The sequence below is a fragment of the Pongo abelii genome, chromosome 7, assembly GCF_028885655.2.
Source record: "Pongo abelii isolate AG06213 chromosome 7, NHGRI_mPonAbe1-v2.0_pri, whole genome shotgun sequence".
NCBI lineage: Eukaryota > Metazoa > Chordata > Mammalia > Primates > Hominidae > Pongo > Pongo abelii.
Genome location: NC_071992.2, coordinates 124,851,414 through 124,872,720, shown reverse-complemented (window position 1 = coordinate 124,872,720; position 21,307 = coordinate 124,851,414). Strand labels below are relative to the sequence as shown.

Here is a 21,307-nt window from a genome sequence, read left to right as displayed (position 1 = left end):
AAGCAAAAACTAAAAAATAATAATATAACACATATTGGATCATTTATTACGTGTCAGATACTGTTCTAAGTGCTTTGCATATTTTATTTAATTCTTTTTCATACTAGTCAAATAAGCAGTAATATTATCATCCCTATTTTACAGATATGGAAATTGAACTACAGCTCCTTTATAAAACTTATTCAGAGCCACATGGCTAGTAAGTGGCAGTCACTGGACTTGACCCAAGACAACTGACTCCAAGCACACTTACTAAACCATTGTTCTACAGACAGAAGATTCAACCTAGAAACCTCTTAAATGCAACATAATTAGGTAAAATAATAACAATAAAAAAAGGTATGAAGAAATAAAGAGGAATAGACATAGAAGTTCTAGCATCTAAGAGAAATTCTACCTGGAAAGCTTAACAATAACAAAAGGAAGTAATATTTAAATGCATGATTCGGCCAAGCATGGTGGCTCACACCAGTAATACCAGCACTTTGGGAGACTCAGGTGGGAGGGTTGCTTGAGGCCTGGAGTGGGAGACCAGCGTGGGTAACATGGTGAGACCTTGTCTTTGCAAAAGTAAGTAAATAAGTGATAATTGAGAGTTTCTTAGCTTGGAAGAAAGATGTTTCTTCTTTAAAAGGGCCACTGAGTGCTAAACAAGACAAATTTAAGCAATGAAAATTAGATATAGGATTTTAACAAGAGGATTTCCATGATTATATTTTTTTATCAAGGTCAATCTATGGCTAATGTTATGTGTGAATTAGCAGTTGAAGATTACAGGCAAGGTACTAACTAGCAATAAATGCAACAGTCCAGACAAGAGATGATGAGAACCTACACTAAGGAAGCAAAAAGAAGGAAGAAGTAGCAACCAGAGTCAGAAAACCAACGCTGAGACTAATAATAATGGTGAAATACTAAAGTCAAATCACATACCATAAAGTCTAACAACATTAAAAAAAGAAACCCTAATGAAGTATAGCCACTACCTATGACACTTGTTAATGTCAGGCCTCCAATAACATAACACATAACACAATAACAGATAACATAATAGCATGGCAGAGTTGAACTATAAAAGTACCTCAAAAATTTGAATCAAAATATGAAATATTCTCACCTGACATGGCTATGAAAAATTATAGCAGTATATCTCAGGGTTTATTTTAAACAGCACCAGTTCTACAAGATGTTTAATGAAAAATAAAAGATTAATAATCTTGTAAGTTTGGGAAAACCTTAAAAACATCTCTTGCCCTTGGAGCTTAAAATCATATATTAGCAAATCAAAGGGTCTCAGAAACCCTACAGTAATGAAACCTGCTGAATTTTTAAAGTGCGGAATCCTTTCTTCCAGAATTATTTAGTTATATATGTCATGAAACTAATATTTATATAGATGATATATTTGGGGACATACTGCTCTTGAGACATATGCTTATGCATGTATAGGAATCTGACTTAATTATTCCTCTGATGGTACGTTTGAAAGTAAAAAATATAGATATAAGGTATTATTATGCTTTTCTAACATGTCTATTTTATAGAAAAGGGAAAGGTGCAGATGAGAGTGGAAAATTCAAGTAGAAAGATAGTTTAAGCTCTGAATAATATTACTTAAAAAATTAGTAGTAATAATAATTACATGGAAAATCTAAACTAAAATAATTATCCCTTTTAATATTAAAGAAAGCAAAATACAGTAATTGCTTAAACCACTATCTATATAGGTAGATGAACGGATCACTCATTTCCACTTCTGAGCTCCTTTTTGACCTCCTTTTTAAGGAGAAAAGGCTGTTATACCAAGTAAGCCCAAAACCTCACTGCCACAATAGAAGTTGTTTTGATGCTCACATCTATCTCTTACATGGATCTGGTGGTTCTCCTCTACATTGTGATTCAGTGACTCTGGCTACTTTTATATTGTGGTTTCAAGGTCATTTTAGGATCATATAGAGATAGAAGATGGTATGAAGAGTACAAGGGCAGAAATATCAGACACATAACTAATTCGGCCTGGAAGTTAATGTACATCATTTCCACACATGTTGCATTGGCTAGAACTGGAAAGGTGGTCGAACAGAGATTCAAGGAGTGCATTCATAGTTAAGATTGTTGTGTCTTCTTGATACACTGACACTTTTATACTTATTGTTTCATTCTATCCCTGGTAATATTCTTTGTCCTGAAGCTCGCTTTAATATAACCATTTCAGCTTCCTTCTGATTAATGTTTGCAGGATATATCTTTTCCTTATAACTTACCTGTGTCTTTACATTTAAATCTCACTGATATTACCTCTTGCTTGGATGATTATTATTAGCTATTTGATGACAATAGACAAGCTCATCTTCAATCTATTCCCCAGAAGGATCTTTTCAAAATTTGAATATGATATTATTCTCCTGCTTGAAAACCATCCTTAGCACTTTGCCATTTTCAGAATTAAGTCCACACACCTTATCCTTACTTAGAAGACCAAAGATGATCTGTCCTCTACTAACATTTCTACTATCATTATTTGACATTCCTCATCTCACACTTCATACTGAAGACATAATAAACGTTTTTCAGTTCCAATAATTCACTTCTGAATTGTCAGAAGTTCATCTTCATCCTGCCTTATTCTTCTAATGGCCAGTTTCTTTCTATATTTGTATCACTTGGATATTACATCATGTAGGAGTCTACTTTGACCCTTCCAATTCGGAATTCGGTTCTCTTCCTGTAGATTCCCATTGTGTTATCTACTTCCCTTGTTACAACACTTATGAAATGGTGTTATACTTACCTGTTAAACTGGCATGTTCCTCGCCAGACCGTAAGCTCCCTGAAAGTCAGGATGTATCCATTCAGTTCATTGTTGCACCTCCAGCACCCAGCATAGAACTTGTTGATAATTAATGGCTATTGAGTGAATGGCTGAATTACTTAAAGTTGTTAATGACCTCAACACAGGCATTCAGTGCAGTGATGGTCTCATAAACTGGGTTTTGTCTCTAGAAATGGATGTAATAAAAAGACAGGGAAAGAGTTTAAGACATTGAAACACTTCTTCAGATCATGGTAGAATGGTATCAGGAATGGTTCTGTTCCCTAAAAGGTCATGTGAAGAGGTGAGCAGCAAGCAGTCATTTAAATAAGCAAATGGAAGGTACTCAGGAAATATAGAGCAGATATCAAAAATGCCAAGCCAAAAAGGGCTAAATTTAATAAAACACATCAATCAAGAGTGAATGTGGAAGAAAAGCGTTGGGCAAGAGTTGGGAAAGGAGATAGCAGAAGAGTGCACAGAAGGCTACCTGTTATTGATTTTGCCTCATGTGAAATACCTCTCTCTGGAGACTTACTGTTAAGGCACTGGTAGCAAACCCACATATCTACAAAAGCTAAGTAGTAGGAGAACTGAGCCAGATATAAGTTAAGGGTGAGAACTATGAAAATCTGGATACTTTATGTCCCATCTACAGAGTGCAAAGCCTACTAAGCTCTAGTTAATTGTTAACATACAAAAAACGATGATAGACTGGATTAAGAAAATGTGGCACATATACACCATGGAATACTATGCAGCCATAAAAAATGATGAGTTCATGTCCTTTGTAGGGACATGGATGAAATTGGAAATCATCATTCTCAGTAAACTATCGCAAGAACAAAAAACCAAACACCTCATATTCTCACTCATAGGTGGGAATTGAACAATGAGAACACATGGACACAGGAAGGGGAACATCACACTTCGGGGATTGTTGTGGGGTGGGGGGAGGGGGGAGGGATAGCATTGGGAGATATACCTAATGCTGGATGACGAGTTAGTGGGTGCAGCGCACCAGCATGGCACATGTATACATATGTAACTTACCTGCACATTGCGCACATGTACCATAAAACCTAAAGTATAATAATAATAATAATAATAATAATATAAATAAATAAATAAAAATACCATTGACTGGATGGAAAAAAAAAAAGTGAGGTCTACTGTTTCAGGATTTTTCATATAATTCAAGAGAAACCAGAAATCCGAATAGCTTTCTCAAATCTTCCAAATTTCCAAATTTGATAAATACCTAAATAAATTGTAACAACTCAATGCACCAATAAAACCATATATTTAGATCAGATTCAACCCATAGCTGTCAACTTGTGTTTTTTACTTAATTAAATTAACATGAACCCTAAGAGCAATAGTAGATTAAAAAGAAAATGAAGGTACAAGATTAGGGCCAGTGAATGCAGTCTTGTTTCTAGTAAGTTTAATTATAAAGGAAATCTGTGGCCTGAAGACAACAGGGCCTTTATGCAACCAACAGACCCAAATCCTTCCACCAATAGCCAATATTCTCCTCATATTGTGCTTTCTAAAGGTGTCATAAAGTTTATATACAAAATAATAGACATGAAATATTTCCATATTTCTTATTTTGAGATATCAGTGCCTGGATTACTTTAAATCCTAATGTTGTAAGCGTTTTGGGAGAATCTGAATAGCATACATTTGTACACTCCCCACCCTGCCATGCATAGCAAGATGCCAGGTGAAGGTAAGTCAGAGAAAACTATCTTCAGGTTCTTCTTAAGGTAAAACAGAACGCTTAGATTTTGATATAAACCCTTAATGCAGAGATTGCAAATTAGGTGTTTGGAACCTGAACCCACTCCAACAGCTGAATCCAACCCAACAGCTTTTTATCATGAACAACTGCATATAGAAAAGTACATGAAATAAAGAGGGTCACCTCCGATAATTCAGCTCAAAGAGAACACCCCTGTAAACACATTCGGGCCAAGAAATAGAACAGTGCCAGGTCTCAGAAGCCTCCCCTTTAGTCTTCTCAGAATCACTACTCTTTTCTTCCCTTACAAAGGCAACCTACCTCTTGACATTTATGGTAACTGCATTCTTGCTTTTCTTTATTGTTTTGCTAACATCTCCAAATACTTTGGTATAGTTTGCCTCTTGACTAACTAAATATCAATGAAATTATGCAATAGAATTGCACATTGTGTATTTTTTAGTGGCTAGCTTCTTTTCTTCAGCTTTATTGTTGTGTTTTTAATATTCATATTTATTAATTTTATCCTGAAGGTACACATGGTGTTGGATCAGAAACAGATGATTTACTTAAGAGCAAATAATGACCATGCAGTCCTCTGGATCCCAATTCTTACCCTTGGCACAACACAATGAAAGCCAGGTCAGATGTCCTAGGCATACAAACTTTGAAGTCTGTATCACAGATGAGAAACAAGAGAAAAAAAATAATTTAGTCTGTTTACATACAGAAGCAAGAGAAAACTATCTTTTCCACCCCTCCCCAAAAGATAGAAAAAAAAATCTTTGCTCCTTGGATGCAATAATTTTGGGTTCTCTAAATGTTTCAAATATAAATACATTTCTTCAAAGCCAAATGCACCCAAGTGTCTCCAGGTTTTTTGACCTAGAAATGTCTCTAAGATCGTGGGCCTCATTCCCCATTTAATATCTACCTCCAGAGTTAGATAAATCTCTTTCCAGTTCCCTCATTAACTTTGTATATGTTAACTAACTTTCAATGCTTGCTCTCAGCCTAGGTTTCAGGATCCCAAGTTTCAGCCAAATTTGCTCAGAAAGCCCCATAAACACAAAAATATTTTCTCTATACCCTTCATTTGTGAGATCCATCCATTTTGTTGCATGCAACTGCAGTTCCTTCATTACATATTACTCCAATGTATAAGTATTGTACAATTTATTTCTCTATCCTGTTGTTGGTGGACATTTTCTTGCACATGTCTTGGTGCCCATGTGTGTGCATTTCTGTTGAGTGTGCATCTAGGAGTCGAACTGCTGCATCATAGCTAACTTTTGTAGATAATGCAAAAATGTTCCAAAGTGGTTATACCAATTTACATTCCCACCACCAGTATATAAGGTTCTGGTAACTCTATGCCTTACCAAAAGCTGGCATTGCCAATTATTTTGCCACTTTATCCATTCTAGTGCATGTGATGTGCTATTTCACTGTGGTTTTAAATTACATTTCTCTTAAGACTGATTATTCTGTGTCTCTTTCTACATACATATTGGCCTTCTGGATACCCCTTGTGCATTTTTTATTCAAGATATAGAACTTTTCCATCATGGCAAAAAGCTCCCTCATGGTATTCCTTTATAGCCACACCCACCCTCTCACCTCCCACCATCTCTAACCCCTGACAACCACTAATCTGCTCTCCATCTCTATAATTTTGGCATTTTTAAAATGTTATATTTACAGGGAATCATACAATAGTGACATTTATAGATTGGCTTTTTTCATGGTTATTTTTTATTGTATCAGTGTATTTGCGAAATTGTTGGTAAAATTGGTTTGAGTTGATGCTGTATTTTTTCAGAGACTGAGTCTACTTTCTTCAGCCAGGTACCTGGGATCTTAGCACTCTGAAGTCACCTTGGTTAAATATAAGAAATTGAGACTTTCACAAACTGAGATGCATGGCCTGTGAGGGCCTGTATAACACACTGCTGAGATGCAAGCTTCCAGGATTCCAACCCAAGGTTCAGGGAATGGAGCAGATTCAGTATGGCTTCCTCCCTTGGTGAGCTCAGGACCATAATCCCCACTCTTCTTAGCCTTTTGCCGCTAAACTATCCTCTCTGGATCATGTTACATCCCCAACTAAAAAGAAGTTCCAAGCTCCTGACTTGTCTTTCTGAGATTTTCTCCTTCTCTGCATCCTAATCCAGTAATTTTTCTCTATCTATCTTATTAACTTTTTATGCCTTCAATCAAATGACTTTTATATATTTTGTTAAGATTTTCTACTTATCCTCAGCAGTGGGTAGGTCTAAATTACCTAGTCTATTACTACTGGAAACAAATGTTCCCAGTAATTTTTTTTTTCTCTGACCCATTAAGGGTTTAAAATACATTGAATTTTGAATAAAAAATTGTGATATCTGACTTTCATTAATGTCTAAATTCACTTAAGACAAAACTCAGGTAGAACAGTTAGGGGATACTGCCCCTTTTGGGAAAGGCACTTGCTCTTAACTTGGGTAATCTTCCCCATCCCTATTGTCTGTATTCAGCCACTTTATTTAAGTAACATGCCTACTTGGCCACTGTAAGCATTCTTATTAAATGGAAACCTTTCTAATTTAATACTTTTTTTGTTCCTAGAATCTTGTTCATTAACAAGATCTTCATTCTCTAAATTATGGTCACCTTCATTCTTAGCACCAGTATGGGGTATAGGACCATATTCCTCGTGCTATCCCTATTCAATGACTGATCCTCCCTCCAGCCTATTCCAAAAATGTCTTTCTTACCTCTCTAGGACCCAGCCTCTCATAATAATAACTCTAAGTCCAGTAATCAGCCTTTATTATTATTACTGAAAAAAAACTGGAACACATCCTCAGTAATTATTACAAGAGGCTGGTTGTTAAAATTCCCAGCACTACCCTTGATTTACATGGTAAATTTACTTCTCAGAATTTTTCTTATTTTTCAACTAGTTAACTTAGTGTGGTAACGATTGCTCCTCCCACATGAAACAGAGTATAAGTAAACAGGAAAATGTGAGACATTAAAATTAGCATAACACCAAAATCATTATGTAGATTTCTAGATAACATTTTACAATTGTGAATTGTTTTATCAGCATATATTGAGGAACTACTGTTGCCTGTGTGTTGCACTATTGCATGCCCACATATGGCTTCAAAGTAATAGAAAGAATATGTTGGTTCTCAAGGAGCTTAAATTTTATCTGGAGAGATCACATAGAAAGCACTATAAAATATACATGAAATACTTTTCTATATCTAAAATGACAGCATAAAAGGAAGCATATTATGCTACTAGAAAGCCAGTTAGAAAAGTAACAATAAGTTGAGGATGTTGAACAAGAAAGGCTTTTGAAAAAGGTTCTTGGGTCAATTTTCAGGAAAGTTTTAGACGTAGACTTATGAGAGAGGGGGAAAGTATTCTAGCAAGTGGCAATTTTTGCAGAGCTTTTATTTTCAAGTGCTCAATTGGTTCATCTCTATTTTTTGTCAGCAGACTTTTAAAGGGGATTTTGTGGTGTTGGTTGGAATTGATATATTTTTAATGCTCAAGAATATGTAGACAGTCAAGTATTATTATAGGCAATCATCTCGAGTCTTCAGTTCAGTCTTGTCATCTTCCCTCTCAACAGAAATACTGCACTTTCTGCAGGAGGTAAGGTGTTCAGCATGTAGATGCTGACCTTAAGGAGTTTATGATTGATTACCTTAGAGATTTAGGCACCTAAGTGAGAAGTTAAACCACATGCAGTGGCTACCTAGCCATTCAAGAAATGTCGTAAAGCAGTGGATGATAAATATCAAAAACACCAGTACTGACAAGTCCCAGCTAAGTTCATAGGAGGTGTAATCCTTGGAAGAGAAAGGCTTCAGGAAACAAAAAATGTAACTTAAAATCAGTTCAGCATGGGAACCACAGAGGTCCTCTAATCCAACTAGATGAATCCCTTCTATGAAATCACTAATAAATGGCTCTCCTTTTTTTTTTTTATCCTCACCAGTAACAGAGGATTTGCTTTCATGAGACATCAATTTAAAAGTTTTAGAAATAATGTCCTTCCTTATACAAAGTCTCAAATCAGCCTCCTTCTTAAATTTAATAGTGCTATCCAGAGCTTCTCAGATCGGTGATTTGGCATCCTCCAGCACTCCAGTGTGTCACAGGTGTGCTGACTTATTTCTTTCCTTAGCCCTCCAAGCTGTCCTGCAGAGACTGAAGTACCCACAGCCCCAGAACTATGGCCATGAGAAACCTCTTGTGTTTATTACATTGCCATAAATAGTATCACCTCTTATGTGTACTCTGCTGTAAAAAAGATTGTGAAGCATTGCTCAGTATAATGTGTCGGCAAAGAGATCAAGTCTCTGGAATCACACAGACCCAAGTTAGAACCTTGGCTCTGCCAGATATTAGTTTTCAGGCCTTGGAAAAGAAACTACATCTTTTCAAGCCTCAATTTCTACATTGCAAAATAGATGCAATAATACTGCCTCCCTTGTGAAGTTGGTGTAAAAATTAAAGATGATAACATAATAGCACTAAAAGAATAGTATTATTGTTATTAGTTCTGGTTTTACGTTTTTAAATATGCTATAGAATTCTTCTTCTATTTTTAGAAACTTCATAATATTTAAAGCTAGTTTATTGTTTCCTCTCAGTATTCTCCTATGGCTAAATAGCCTAAGTTCCTTCAGCTTTTCCTCGTCAACATAAATTCAAGTTCCTTCTACATCTTAGTTTCTCTCTTTATTTCTTTTTGCATATGTAGTACTAAGAACTGGATGCATCCCTGTAGATTTGGCTTGATAAACTAGTCCTTGAAGTGTGGATGGAATAGGGCAGTGGAGGAAAGATATTCACGCTGGAGAACCGTGTAGTAAGCAAAGGAGAAGTCATAATACATCTGTCATGTTTATCAACAAATGGGCCTCACTGGCTACAAACATAATCGTATGGGGGAAAAAGAATTTTAAAGAGGGAGCATTGTGAACTCCTGTAATCATGTGACTATAGATTCTATCCAATGTAAAGAAATACCAACATAATTGTCATTAAAGGAGATCGATCTCTCTTTTGAAAGCAAGCAACCACAATATTTATGTGAGCTACAAGCAAAATGTCACACATACATACTATAATCCCTTTTTTCTTTTTCTTTTTTTGAGACGGAGTCTTGCTCTGTCGCCAGGCTGGAGTGCAGTGGCACGATCTCTGCTCACTGCATCCTCGCCTCCGACTTCAAGCGATTCCCCTGCCTCAGCCTCCTGAGTAGCTGGGAGTACAGCCACACGCCACCACGCCCGGCTAATTTTTTGTATTTTAGTAGAGACGGGGTTTCACCATGTTGGCGAGAATGGTCTCGATTTTCTGACCTCGTGATCTGCCTGCCTCGGCCTCCCAAATTGCTGGCATTACAGGCATGAGCCATCGTGCCCAGCCCATCCATACTATAATACTTTTTTGCTCCCCTAGAATTGTCCAACAGGATGCTGGAAAACCGGAGATTATCTACAAGCTACACATACCCTGGGCTTTCAGTGGCTGTTGGCTATTGTAGTCCACTCCGGTTGAAAGAGGTTGGTGACAGAGTTACCTTGTCCTATCCTAAGAGTCACAACTCAAGAGATTCAACCTTCAGATTTCCTCTATTCCTGACCCCTTTTATTTTGGCCTTCTGGTCTTTCTTCCATTCATTCCATATAGTATAATGCTTAGAATCTGTTGGTGTTCATCCCCCCCACCTCTGCTAAGTATTAGTTGTGTGACATTGGGCAAATTATTCTACTTTGTAACTCAGTTTCGTCTTCTATTAAAATGAGGATTTTTTTTTTTACAGTACTTTAACAATAAATTGTGACCATTAAATGAGATAATGTATCTATAGTGCTTAGAAGAGAGCCTGGCAATAATAAGCGCTATTTATGTTAACTGTTATTTTGAGTCATTATTATTCATACATTCAACGAATACCACTGTGCTAAGTACAGGGGATGTGCTGGTACATTGGACAATCTCTTACCCCTAATGGTCACATTTCTTCTGATTTTGTGAGACATGCAATGACTTTCGAATCCGACTCCTGGATGCAATTTCAGAAGCTGCTGTTGGTAACTGTGGATGAGGCACTTGCCTTCTCTGAGCCTGTTTCCACATCTGTAAAATGAGGATTAATAAAATCTACTTGGAAGATTTGTTCTGACTATTAAAAAGACAAAATATGCAAATTATCTGGCACATTTGGAGTCAAATATACTTTCCTTTTCACAGTCTTGTGGCCACACCTGACGCTAGGGAACTCCACTCTAGGCTTAGAAAACAGTGCTGTCTTCTTAAGTGCTGGGGAGGAGTAAGAGGGTATGGAGGGAACTCATCTGCAGGAAGGGTAAAACCCAGAAGGCGTGGGAGGAGACGGAGACAGGAGGGATGCAGGGGCCGCCCCTGGCCTACAACTCCCGGGATGCTCCGGGAGCGCCCCGCCACGCCCCACCCCGCCCGCCGCGGCGGGCGCTGCCCACCCGGCGGAGCCGAGAGGCGTGCAGAGGCTACAAGTGCGGTGGCTGGTGATTGGGGGACTTTCTCCGGGAGCTGTGCCGGGAGAGCGCGCGGTGCTCGAGCCGCACAGGGTGGCCGAAGCAGAACGTGAGTAGCGGGGAGTGGGATGGGGTGGAGGGTTTGGGTGCGTGAGTGAGAAACCTGGAGCCTAGCGGAGCTGGAGCGCATATCCCCGCTCCCTGCCCAAGGTGCCTCCTTCGCCTCCGAGTACTAGGCGGACACATCCGTACCTCGAGTGCCTCAGTGGGTGCATAGTTCACCAGAAATAGATCGCCGGATCCGGCGGCGCTTGCTGGGGGCACCGCTGGCAGGTGCTTGGGGCTCGCCCTCCCGGCTTTGCTCGCACAGGGCGCATCCAGAGGTCGCCTCCCCGAGACCAGCCTTGCCTGTGTCAGTTTAAAGCAAATATTAATGCTTTTAATTGATGACAGATGGACGAGGGAAAGTGTGTGTCCCCTCGCTTTAAAGTGCAATGTCGTTAACTGGGCTTTTAAGCAGATCAGAGGAAAAAGAGGGAGAGGACGGAAGAAAAAAGAGTCTTTAGCTGGTCCCCTGGGATTATCCATTCTCCACTGAGAATGGAAGCCCCGGATTAGGGAGCTGCAAAGGAAATCGACTGTGCTGCTAGCATACCTCCGGTAGAACAAGCGAACAAGCGGGAGTAGCTTTTCTGTAAAGAGAGGTAGAGGCGGCCGTAGGGAATTAAGTGGGGATTTCTCTCTTCTTTTGTTATAAACTGAAAGTCTCAAAGAACCCTGCTGATTTTATCCAAGGTAGGCTAGTGTGATGACTTAATTGTACCAAAGGTTAATCAGAGCCCCTAATGCCTGAGAAAACTGGAAGAAGAGTTATCGGTAATTGATGAAGCCTGTTACCATCACTTCATTCATTGAGGGATCCTTTAGTGGGGGTTTGTTCTAGTTTAGTAGTGATTCTTTTGCCCTGTTGTTTTTTGCTGTTTTCACTGTAGAGAAACCCCGATAACAGGAGAAAAACGTTTTCTGTTTTGCTTTGTTTTTTTTTGTTTTGTTTTAAACAAACTCTTATGTGTAGCAGAAAACATGTCAATTCCCTCTCCCATATTTTGAGTTGCCAGGTTGACCTTAGGTGACTCTTGCCTCTGTTTCTGTTACCAGCTTTGGAGCTGTCGATTTTGAATTATAAGAAGCCTCAAGCCGTTGGGTTAAATCAATTATCACTCTGGATTTGGAAGCAAAATAAAAGGAGCCTTTGGTTAAAATCTCTAATGATAGTGGAAAGTGAATTTTTATTCCTTAGAAACATGGCAGAGGCAGAGAAAGGCAGATGGTTTTCCGCTCAAACCAAAGTTCTCTCCCAGAAATGCCCCTTGCTGCAGTCGGGGGTGAGGAGTGACATGTTTATAAAATTACAGAGGTAACCTTGGAAATAGCTTCTCACCTATTTGCCTCCACAGAACTCTTACTCTGTGGGTTTGTAGTTTGCCTTTTATTATCAGTTCACTTCTGGATTGGGTTTGTAAAACTATCCGGATGGTCAATTTCTTGTGCACGTGTGATAGCAAAGCATGCAGAGAGGGAGGAACACAGACCCAGGGAACGGGAGTAACAAATCCTGCAGCTGGAGCAGTCAGGTGTGTGTGTGGAGGAGTGGGTTGGCCCATTGTATTTTGCAGGGATTGCAGTAAGGTCTGTTGCCTGTACGCTTTGGGGTCCAGAACATGCTTCCCCCGTGGAGCAGTGAGGGAATAGGGCTGAGTAGAAGCACAGTGAATAAGCAGCATATGGTCTTGTAAATACAGGGCTGCTTGTCACTAGGGTCATTGGATGTATGAGGTGTAAGGTTAGCAGAGGTGGCCGATTAAGCTGGCCTTTTTCATCTACTTCAGAGCTATGAAATCAAAATGCTGAGTTCCTGCCCAGCTGATAGGGGTGTATAGTCATTCACTGATGGTGATGCTCCAAAGCTAATCTGTATTAGAATTTGCTCTGAACTAGGGAGAATGTAAACACTTACAGTCTAACTGAATTAACAAGTCTATGCTTCCCCAAGTCCTCCAGAAAATCGGCAGCTCTGCTAAAGAGGGCTCTTGCCTTTCTAATTTGTCTTTTTACAGGAAACTTGCCTTCTCGTTTGAGGGATCCTTTTGCAGGAATGCGCGAGTCCTTGGATAAATTTGGCTTGGTGACGGCAGTATTCTTTCTCAATAGACACTGCCACTTCCTCCACGCGCCTTTCTACCCTGACTTAAGTTTCTCAGTGTTAATCACTATGACAAGTGAGAGCATTTGCCCTTTCCACACTTTTCCTGCCACTAGGTATCCCCTCCCTTCTTTTGCCTGTTTGAGGTGGAAAAGGGGCTAAACAGGTGCAGCTGTGAAGGAAATGGGGACCCCAGGAGCAACACTCCTGGAAGTACAACCTTAGCTTCTGTTGGGTTCTTATCTAACTCTGTTGCTATTGGCAGACTTTCCGGAAGCTGCTGGGGGATGTCTGACTAGCTCTCATGGAGCTCCACTACCTTGCTAAGAAGAGCAACCAGGCAGACCTCTGTGATGCCGGGGACTGGAGTTCAAGAGGGCTGCCTGGTGACCAGGCAGATACAGCAGCCACCAGAGCTGCTCTCTGCTGTCAGAAACAGTGTGCATCCACCCCAAGAGCAACCAAGATGGAAGGGTCTAAACTTAGTTCTTCTCCAGCATCCCCCTCCTCCTCTCTGCAAAACAGTACTCTTCAGCCAGACGCCTTTCCACCAGGACTTCTCCACTCAGGGAACAACCAAATAACAGTGGAACGGAAAGTCTGTGACTGCTGCAACCAGGAATTAGAAACTTCTTTTACCTGTGTGGACAAAAACATCAACTTGGAGCAGCGGAACCAGAGCTCGCCATCAGCAAAAGGGCATAATCACCCTGGGGAGCTTGGCTGGGAAAATCCAAATGAGTGGTCCCAAGAGGCTGCCATATCTTTGATATCTGAAGAGGAAGATGATACAAGTTCAGAAGCCACATCTTCAGGGAAGTCTATAGACTATGGTTTCATCAGCGCCATCTTGTTCTTGGTCGCTGGGATCCTGCTGGTGATCATCTCTTACATCGTCCCACGGGAAGTGACTGTGGACCCCAACACTGTGGCAGCCCGGGAGATGGAGCGCCTGGAGAAGGAGAGTGCGAGGCTGGGGGCTCACCTGGACCGCTGTGTGATTGCGGGGCTCTGCCTCCTCACGCTGGGGGGTGTCGTCCTGTCCTGCTTGTTAATGATGTCCATGTGGAAGGGGGAGCTCTATCGTCGAAACAGATTTGCCTCTTCCAAAGAGTCTGCAAAACTCTATGGTTCTTTCAACTTCAGGATGAAAACCAGCACGAATGAAAACACTCTGGAACTGTCCTTGGTAGAGGAAGATGCACTCGCTGTACAGAGTTAATTCTGGTTGTGAATATCTTGAGAGTCTACCTTGGCATTTTATAATATGAAAAAAGTTAATTTATAAAAATTCACAGTGCAATTTATTTGCCTGGCAAGAAAAGTTGATTTCACAAACCAACAGCCAGTAAGTGTTTTTATTCTCCATGTGTCTTCTATTTAGAAGAAAAGCCATGTAAGATGTATAAGAAACCACAACCAGCCACACCTATCCTTCTGAAGAGCTGAAGGCTAATTAATCTGTAATGGCCAAGAACTTCTACTTCGATAGAAAAATATTTCTAATGACACAGTATACAAATTATTTCTTTTACACAAATATATGATGTTATTCTCTGGACACTAGGTGGTCCTACACACAGTAGGATCAATTGCTAATCTACTTTGTGAAAAAGAACTAAGCACTAATCAATAATAAGGCTTACATCTAATTCTCAAAGGTGCTTATCCATTTTCTTGCTAAATTATCCTTCTTGTAATTTGGCTAAACACTAAAATATGGAATTTTTAGTTTGAATATTTTGAAGTTTGAGGATGTTGGGCTTTTCTTATTGTAAAAAATGTTATGTTTGAAATTATTCCTGTATTCAAAAATGGTAATTAAGTCATTAGGATAAACCTTCTAATAAAAGAAAATTATGTAAGTCATTGTAAGACCAATGTGAATTTAAACCACAGTGTTGGTGCCAGATATTAGCCAGGGTCACAGGCTCTTTTTTAAAATGAAGTCAAATTAGTTACTGATACAAATTTTATATTTTGTGATTTTGCCATCATACTGGTTATCTGTGCTCTTGAAGTCTGCTGGTTCTCACATCAAAGAGGCAAGGCATGAGACATTTTAAATATATTTCCAGACATCTAAACATCTAGACAGGCCTGAGTCATGATCAGCTCTGGTGTGCTTCCAGGTGACATCTTGTTATTGCTGTTTGCGGAAAACCACCAATAGAATTGCAGCTAGACTTCTGGGGACTGTGCCTAGCAGGCTGTATCACTTGCTGTAGGCCAAGCAAGCACTTCCCTCATGGTAGCAGCAGTCCTTAAGCCCAAAGCCAAAAAAAATAAAATGGAAAGAGAGAGAGATTCAATACACTGATTTAATGGGGACTGTAGTTATCGTCAGAATTCACCTCCCACTCACAATGGTCTAGATGTCATTCAGCAACTGTGAACTCTTGCCTCATAAAGCACAAACTCTTCTCTAAGAGCAGCATGATGAGCAAGGTGCTCACTTTGCAAGACACACACTGGGTGTTCACAGTGACAGACCGCCTCATTATGGTGACGGTTCAGAAAAGGGATGGGAAATGCAGCCTCAGAAATACCTTACATTTTGCAACTCTGCCTGGAGCTTTTTCCGACCTGTGCTGTAAGAGTTGTAACTTCCACGATTGCATTACCAGGATCAGGGGGTCATTCTTAAAGAGGACAGGAGCTGGGAATTGGTATGAGACAGCAGGAATGAGGAAGTAAGAAAGTGATTTCTTTGCAGATTTTTAAAGGCTATTTCAAATGTCTGAAGTTTGTGTTGTTGTGGACAACTGTGGAATACATGGGTGACTTTGGCAAAATGTGTGAATCAGGATATTTATGTGGATGAGCTCTCATGGGTGTCAGAGACTGATTTGATGAGTGAGGTATGCTGCATATGACTAAGAGTTGAAGTGAAATACAAAAAGGAGGCTCAGAAGATGGTAAAAAGAGAGGATGGGCATATGAAAGAATTATTAGGTAAAAATGAGAAATTATATGGGCATCAGAGGAAGCTAGACATAGTTAATTGCCTTATGTTATACAGCAATACTGATTACTGAAAAGAAAGAATTGAGATGACATAAACATGATTTTTGCTTTCCGTTGCTGTTTTTTTTGTGCTTTTTGAACAAACTTTGTTTTACCGTGACTCTCATTTCATGATTTTTGTTGAGGCTGCCTTACCAGTGGTGTAAGTTTTATATTCTGAAGATTTCTAAGTCCAGCTCTAGCCTGCTTAAGGATCCACTTTGGATGATGTTGAAACAAGAAGGAAACGATCTGCTGAGTGAGTAGGTCTGAGCTGTGTGTTAAAAAAAGAAGGCATTAAAAAAAAGAAGGCATTAAAGAAAAAACTAATGTTTATTCATAGAAGCTAAATGAGATCAACTGAGTTTTGTTTTTATTTATTGGTGAAACAGGATTAATTAGCCAAATGGCAGACTAAACTGAATTAATGTGAAATGAATTTTCAGTTTATGAAGGAAGAGGAGTTTGGGAATCAAGTGTTAGGAGGTCTTTTCACTTGATAATAAAGCTTTTCATGTGGAAGCATTTAATGCATCTTGCAGGGCTACCAAATAATATAGATGTGATCTAGAGGTAACATTTTGAAAAATGCCATTTTGGAAGAAAAAAATTCAACAGGGAAGAAAAAGACCTAACACATCAAAATACATTTCCTTTCTTTTCCCTAGAATGCTATAATTTCCTTTAAAATTTCAAACCGAAATGTGGTAAGTAAATGCACACTTCAACATTATTTAAATCTAACATATAGAGCACATCTCTTTTAAGGTTCTACTTATCTGAGGGCAAACCATTACACATTACATGATTTAGAAAATCATCTGAATGACTTCTTTTGGGCTGTGGTGACATTATTCAGATACTTGCCTTAATCGACTTTTCCCTGGGTATTTCGTTTATGTAGCCCTTATCCATCCTGCCTGAATTCAATATGAAGATTACTTGAATTTAAAATGATGGTAACACAGGCAAAGAAAAGCCATGTGCTTTATTTCCTGTTGGTCCCAATCTGACAGAGTGTTTTTGGCTCTAGAGGTACTTTGGCAAGACCAGGTGATACATTCTACAGACATTGGGCATACAATACCTATGGTGTTGGTCTTGCATCCTTCGTGGAGATTTATGACCTTCCATCTATCTCTTCAACATGGTGCTGATTGTTACCTATGAAAGTTTTTATTGCTAGTCCTAGAGAAGAAAACCATATTTCAGTGGTTCTAGGTCTTTAGCTTATTTACATGGTTTTAGAAATCTAAACTCAGAGTCATCTTCCTAATCCCAATGAGAAGACAGCTCGTCTTTCAGCAGTGTGGCCCAATGGGGTGAGTTACAGAAAGAAAGCTGTCTTTCTCCTTTATTACTGGGATCTACACGCTGCTGATGGATGATTTAAGGCTCCTAATATCTTTATAAGCCAGTTCTTTTTAGGGCACCTTAAACTGTTAGTGGTAGAGTTTGCAAAGAGTTTTCTTTGCAGTGCTGTGTGTCCTTCCCACCCACTGGGAGCTCTTAAAGCAGATCATGTAATAAGATGTACTGGCCCCTCATATAAAGAACAGCTTTTCTTCATGCTCCCCACTGTGTAGGTGATTTATAGTTTAGAGAAAGACAAGACTGCTTGGAACCATGAAGTTCTTGGAGGCCATCGTTGATTTTACCCACATGACTGCTATAACCCTTGATTCTGTTCTATCAAGTTACTTGCCTTGATATCACATGCTTTGCTGTCTGCTTAAAATATGAGTTCATCCCCCTCATACTTACTTGTTTTAGGGACCCAATTGGACCAGTGCTGGCACATGCCCTTCAAGGTACAACTTCTGAAAAGAGACTGTGCCACCAAATTATGTGTGCCTTTACCTCAGTCCCCCAGGATAAGGGGTGACTTAATCCTGATAAATGAGTGACTGAGCACCATGCTAGTTAAATATTGAGAATTAAAAGCCTGAACCCAATGGCTCTACTCTTTTTTTTACACTTTCCGACAAACAAAAATTCTAGGCAGGAGCATGTGAACATTTTGGTCTTCATCTTTCACATGTGCAATGGTAGGTGTATGCAAAATTTTACTTGGGTTGTCAAGTTAAAAAAGTGTTCTATATGTATATCTCTTAGGAGAAGGTTTTTCAACCTGAAGATCAGATTTCATTGCAGCAATTAATGCCATCAAAAAAACGTGGTCTGACAAAAAAGATTCACAACCTTTGCCAGTGGTTCGCCTATTACAGCAAGATGTAATACTATCAGTACTTACTGTTCTCTGTAATGGGTTTAACCTTTCCCAGAATTGGACATAAAGAATGACTACGATGAGAAAATTATAATGAACTCTTACTGGCTTTTCCTAGTCTAAAAAGAGTACTTAAGAAAGAGAATTAACATATCATTGCCTTTTGGCTGATTTTTAGCTATATCTTTTTTTGGTTCATAATATTCTATATTATCTTCTCCCAAATTTTATAAGTCTTGGGAAATAATTTGCCTGCCTAGTGCGTTGACACTGTAAAAAGCAAGACGTTATTTTAAACACATAAAACTGATTTCAAGAATCTGTGGCTTACACTTAAGAGTGTACTCGTGGTTTATGTTTGTGTGCAGATTTATGTGCACTCATGTCTATGTGCATTTGGACTATATTTTATAGTTATACAGCTTTAATATCCAAAGTTATTGTTAGAATAATTTTATTATAGGAATTTGGCATGCCTTACTGTTGACATTAAGAAGAAGAGAAGTCTTTCACAAGTCATGAATGAAGAATTTGGAATCAGCCTCAGAATGAGATGCCATAATTATTATAAACCTGTTTTGGTTGTTCAGCCTCCCACAAATATTTATTGATTTGTTTTTTAACTCCTCAATTTCAGGCTTATGAGAGTGTGAGATATTTGGAAATTATTTTACCGTGAATTGTTATTTTATTTCAGGGGACTATGGGGAGTATATTCCTTTGTTTCAAATTTGGGTAACTCCCTGTGTTTCAGGAACAGCTCTCCCTATTTTTTCACTGCCATCTTCAGGCTTCCTAGCCAGGCTCCAAACAAATGTCATATAAGAAAGAAAGATTAATTATTACATATTGTGTATTTAGAGTTCGTACCCTGTGGTTCTTATCGTGCTTTTAATTTTACTTTTCTTGCCAAACAAAAATAATTTGACATTGATTATGTGCTTTTTGATATTTTCAAGGGCAATTATTAAGGTTATGAGCTCTTTCTTAGGGCACTTGATGCCTTATATGTTAATAGCAAGTGTGTCATATCATTTTAAAATAAAACTATTCAAAGGCTTTATTGTGTTTATTAAGCTTAATTTAAATTGGGATCTGTAATGCTGATTTGGTCTAAAATTATATTTGAAATTATTTGTCCAAAAAAATTAAAATGAATATTTACCCCAATTTAGGTTTGTCATTCTTCTTGCTACCATTTCACTATATAATGTAGACTGTGCCTTATTTTTTGTTGTTTTATAGGAAACAGTCCAAGTTATTTGGGTTTCTCTAAATTACTCAGTATTAGAGTATACATTTTATGATATGGAAAAAATACATGAATAAATATTTTTTAAAAACACTTATCTGAGTGTCTAGAAAGCTTTTAGGTGAGAAACAAATATCAAATTAACTTATGCACCTGCTTTTAATCTTCTTGTAATCTAATTTTGATCTCCCTTTTCATTTGAAGAATGTATCACAATTTATATTATTAACTGGAATTTTATCCTTATTGTATATAAATGCTGTCAAGGTCAAAAACTCTAAAGAGACATTTGGAAGTGAGGCCCCATATCTTGCTCCATCTATTTTGAATAAAAATTGGATCAAGATTCTTATCTACATCCTTTATAGGAAGAAAGTCTACTTCTTTAGATGATATCTGTTTTTTTCTAGAAGTTCTTTTGGATTTTGTTAACCACCTCTGATCATTCGGAATAAGCTAAGTGATGCTGTTACAATTCCACAGCCTCTCACTATATGACTCTTGCAGGTCAGCAGTCAAGGGGACCCAGTCTGATGCAGCCACCTTTTTACATGTCTCTAATTGCCAAGCTAGAGGGGAAAAGAGTCTGAAAGGTCTCAAAGAGACACTGCACCAGGTCAACATGTATTTAGTCAGGACTAGTCATATAGTCCCACTTAAGCCAGGAAATGCAGTTCCATCATGAGCCCTGAAATGAGGAGAATTGGGACTGTTTGGCAAATGACACTAATGACTACCATAATTTCTAAGGTCTTTGTTTTGTTCAAGCAGAGTATGTATCAATGAACATAAATATTCTCATCTTCTCTAATGATCACTTGATCAATTTAATATGAATACATTTATACTGGGGGCCAAAAATGCTAAAGATCTCCAGAGAAGGCAAATTTAGTAGATCTGTATTAAATGCTTAAAAAGAAATGGTCACAATTATACTTTAATATTACCTATAGGATTTTATTGTTTAATCATAAAAAGGAGATTAAGCCAACATTTGTCCTTTCAACTCATGGACAGGAGGAAGTGCTTACTTTCCTAGGTCCTTACTATGTATTATTTAATTTATACCTCACCTCATTTAATTCTCACAGCATCTCTGCAAGGCAAGTGTTATCTGCATTTTACAAATGAAAAACTGAAGCTGGAGAATGTCAAATAACTGGCCAAAGTTATATAACTAATAAGTGGTAGGAAAAGAATTAAAATCTGGGACTCCTTCACTAAAATTACATATTTACCCAAGTTTAGAAGGAATATGACCCTTATAAAAACATCAATTTATACTAGCTTTTTTATTTTGCACTTATTATTTTATAAACTGAAGAAAATAGCAGGCTTGTGATCTGAGAAATAAGGAACCCTTCCTATAAAGAAATCATATCACTATTTTGCTTTTAGGTAATATAGTGATTTATCAAAATATGTCAAAACTATCAACTCACAGCCATCCTACTTCTTACCCCTAATGAGATTCAAGTAAGCTTATGCTGACACTTTTCCTTGGAATTGAAAAGAAAATGTAGTTAC

At 38.4% G+C, this 21,307-nt stretch overlaps 1 protein-coding gene across 1 annotated transcript; it reads left to right on the top strand.

Moving 5' to 3' along the window:
- Positions 1-11,073: 11,073 nt before the first annotated feature.
- Positions 11,074-19,696, top strand: TMEM74 (transmembrane protein 74). Its single transcript, XM_024251270.3, has 2 exons — positions 11,074-11,198; positions 13,558-19,696. The coding sequence occupies exon 2, from the start codon at positions 13,597-13,599 to the stop codon at positions 14,512-14,514; it is 918 nt and encodes a 305-aa protein (XP_024107038.2). The 5' UTR covers positions 11,074-11,198; positions 13,558-13,596; the 3' UTR covers positions 14,515-19,696.
- Positions 19,697-21,307: the final 1,611 nt, after the last annotated feature.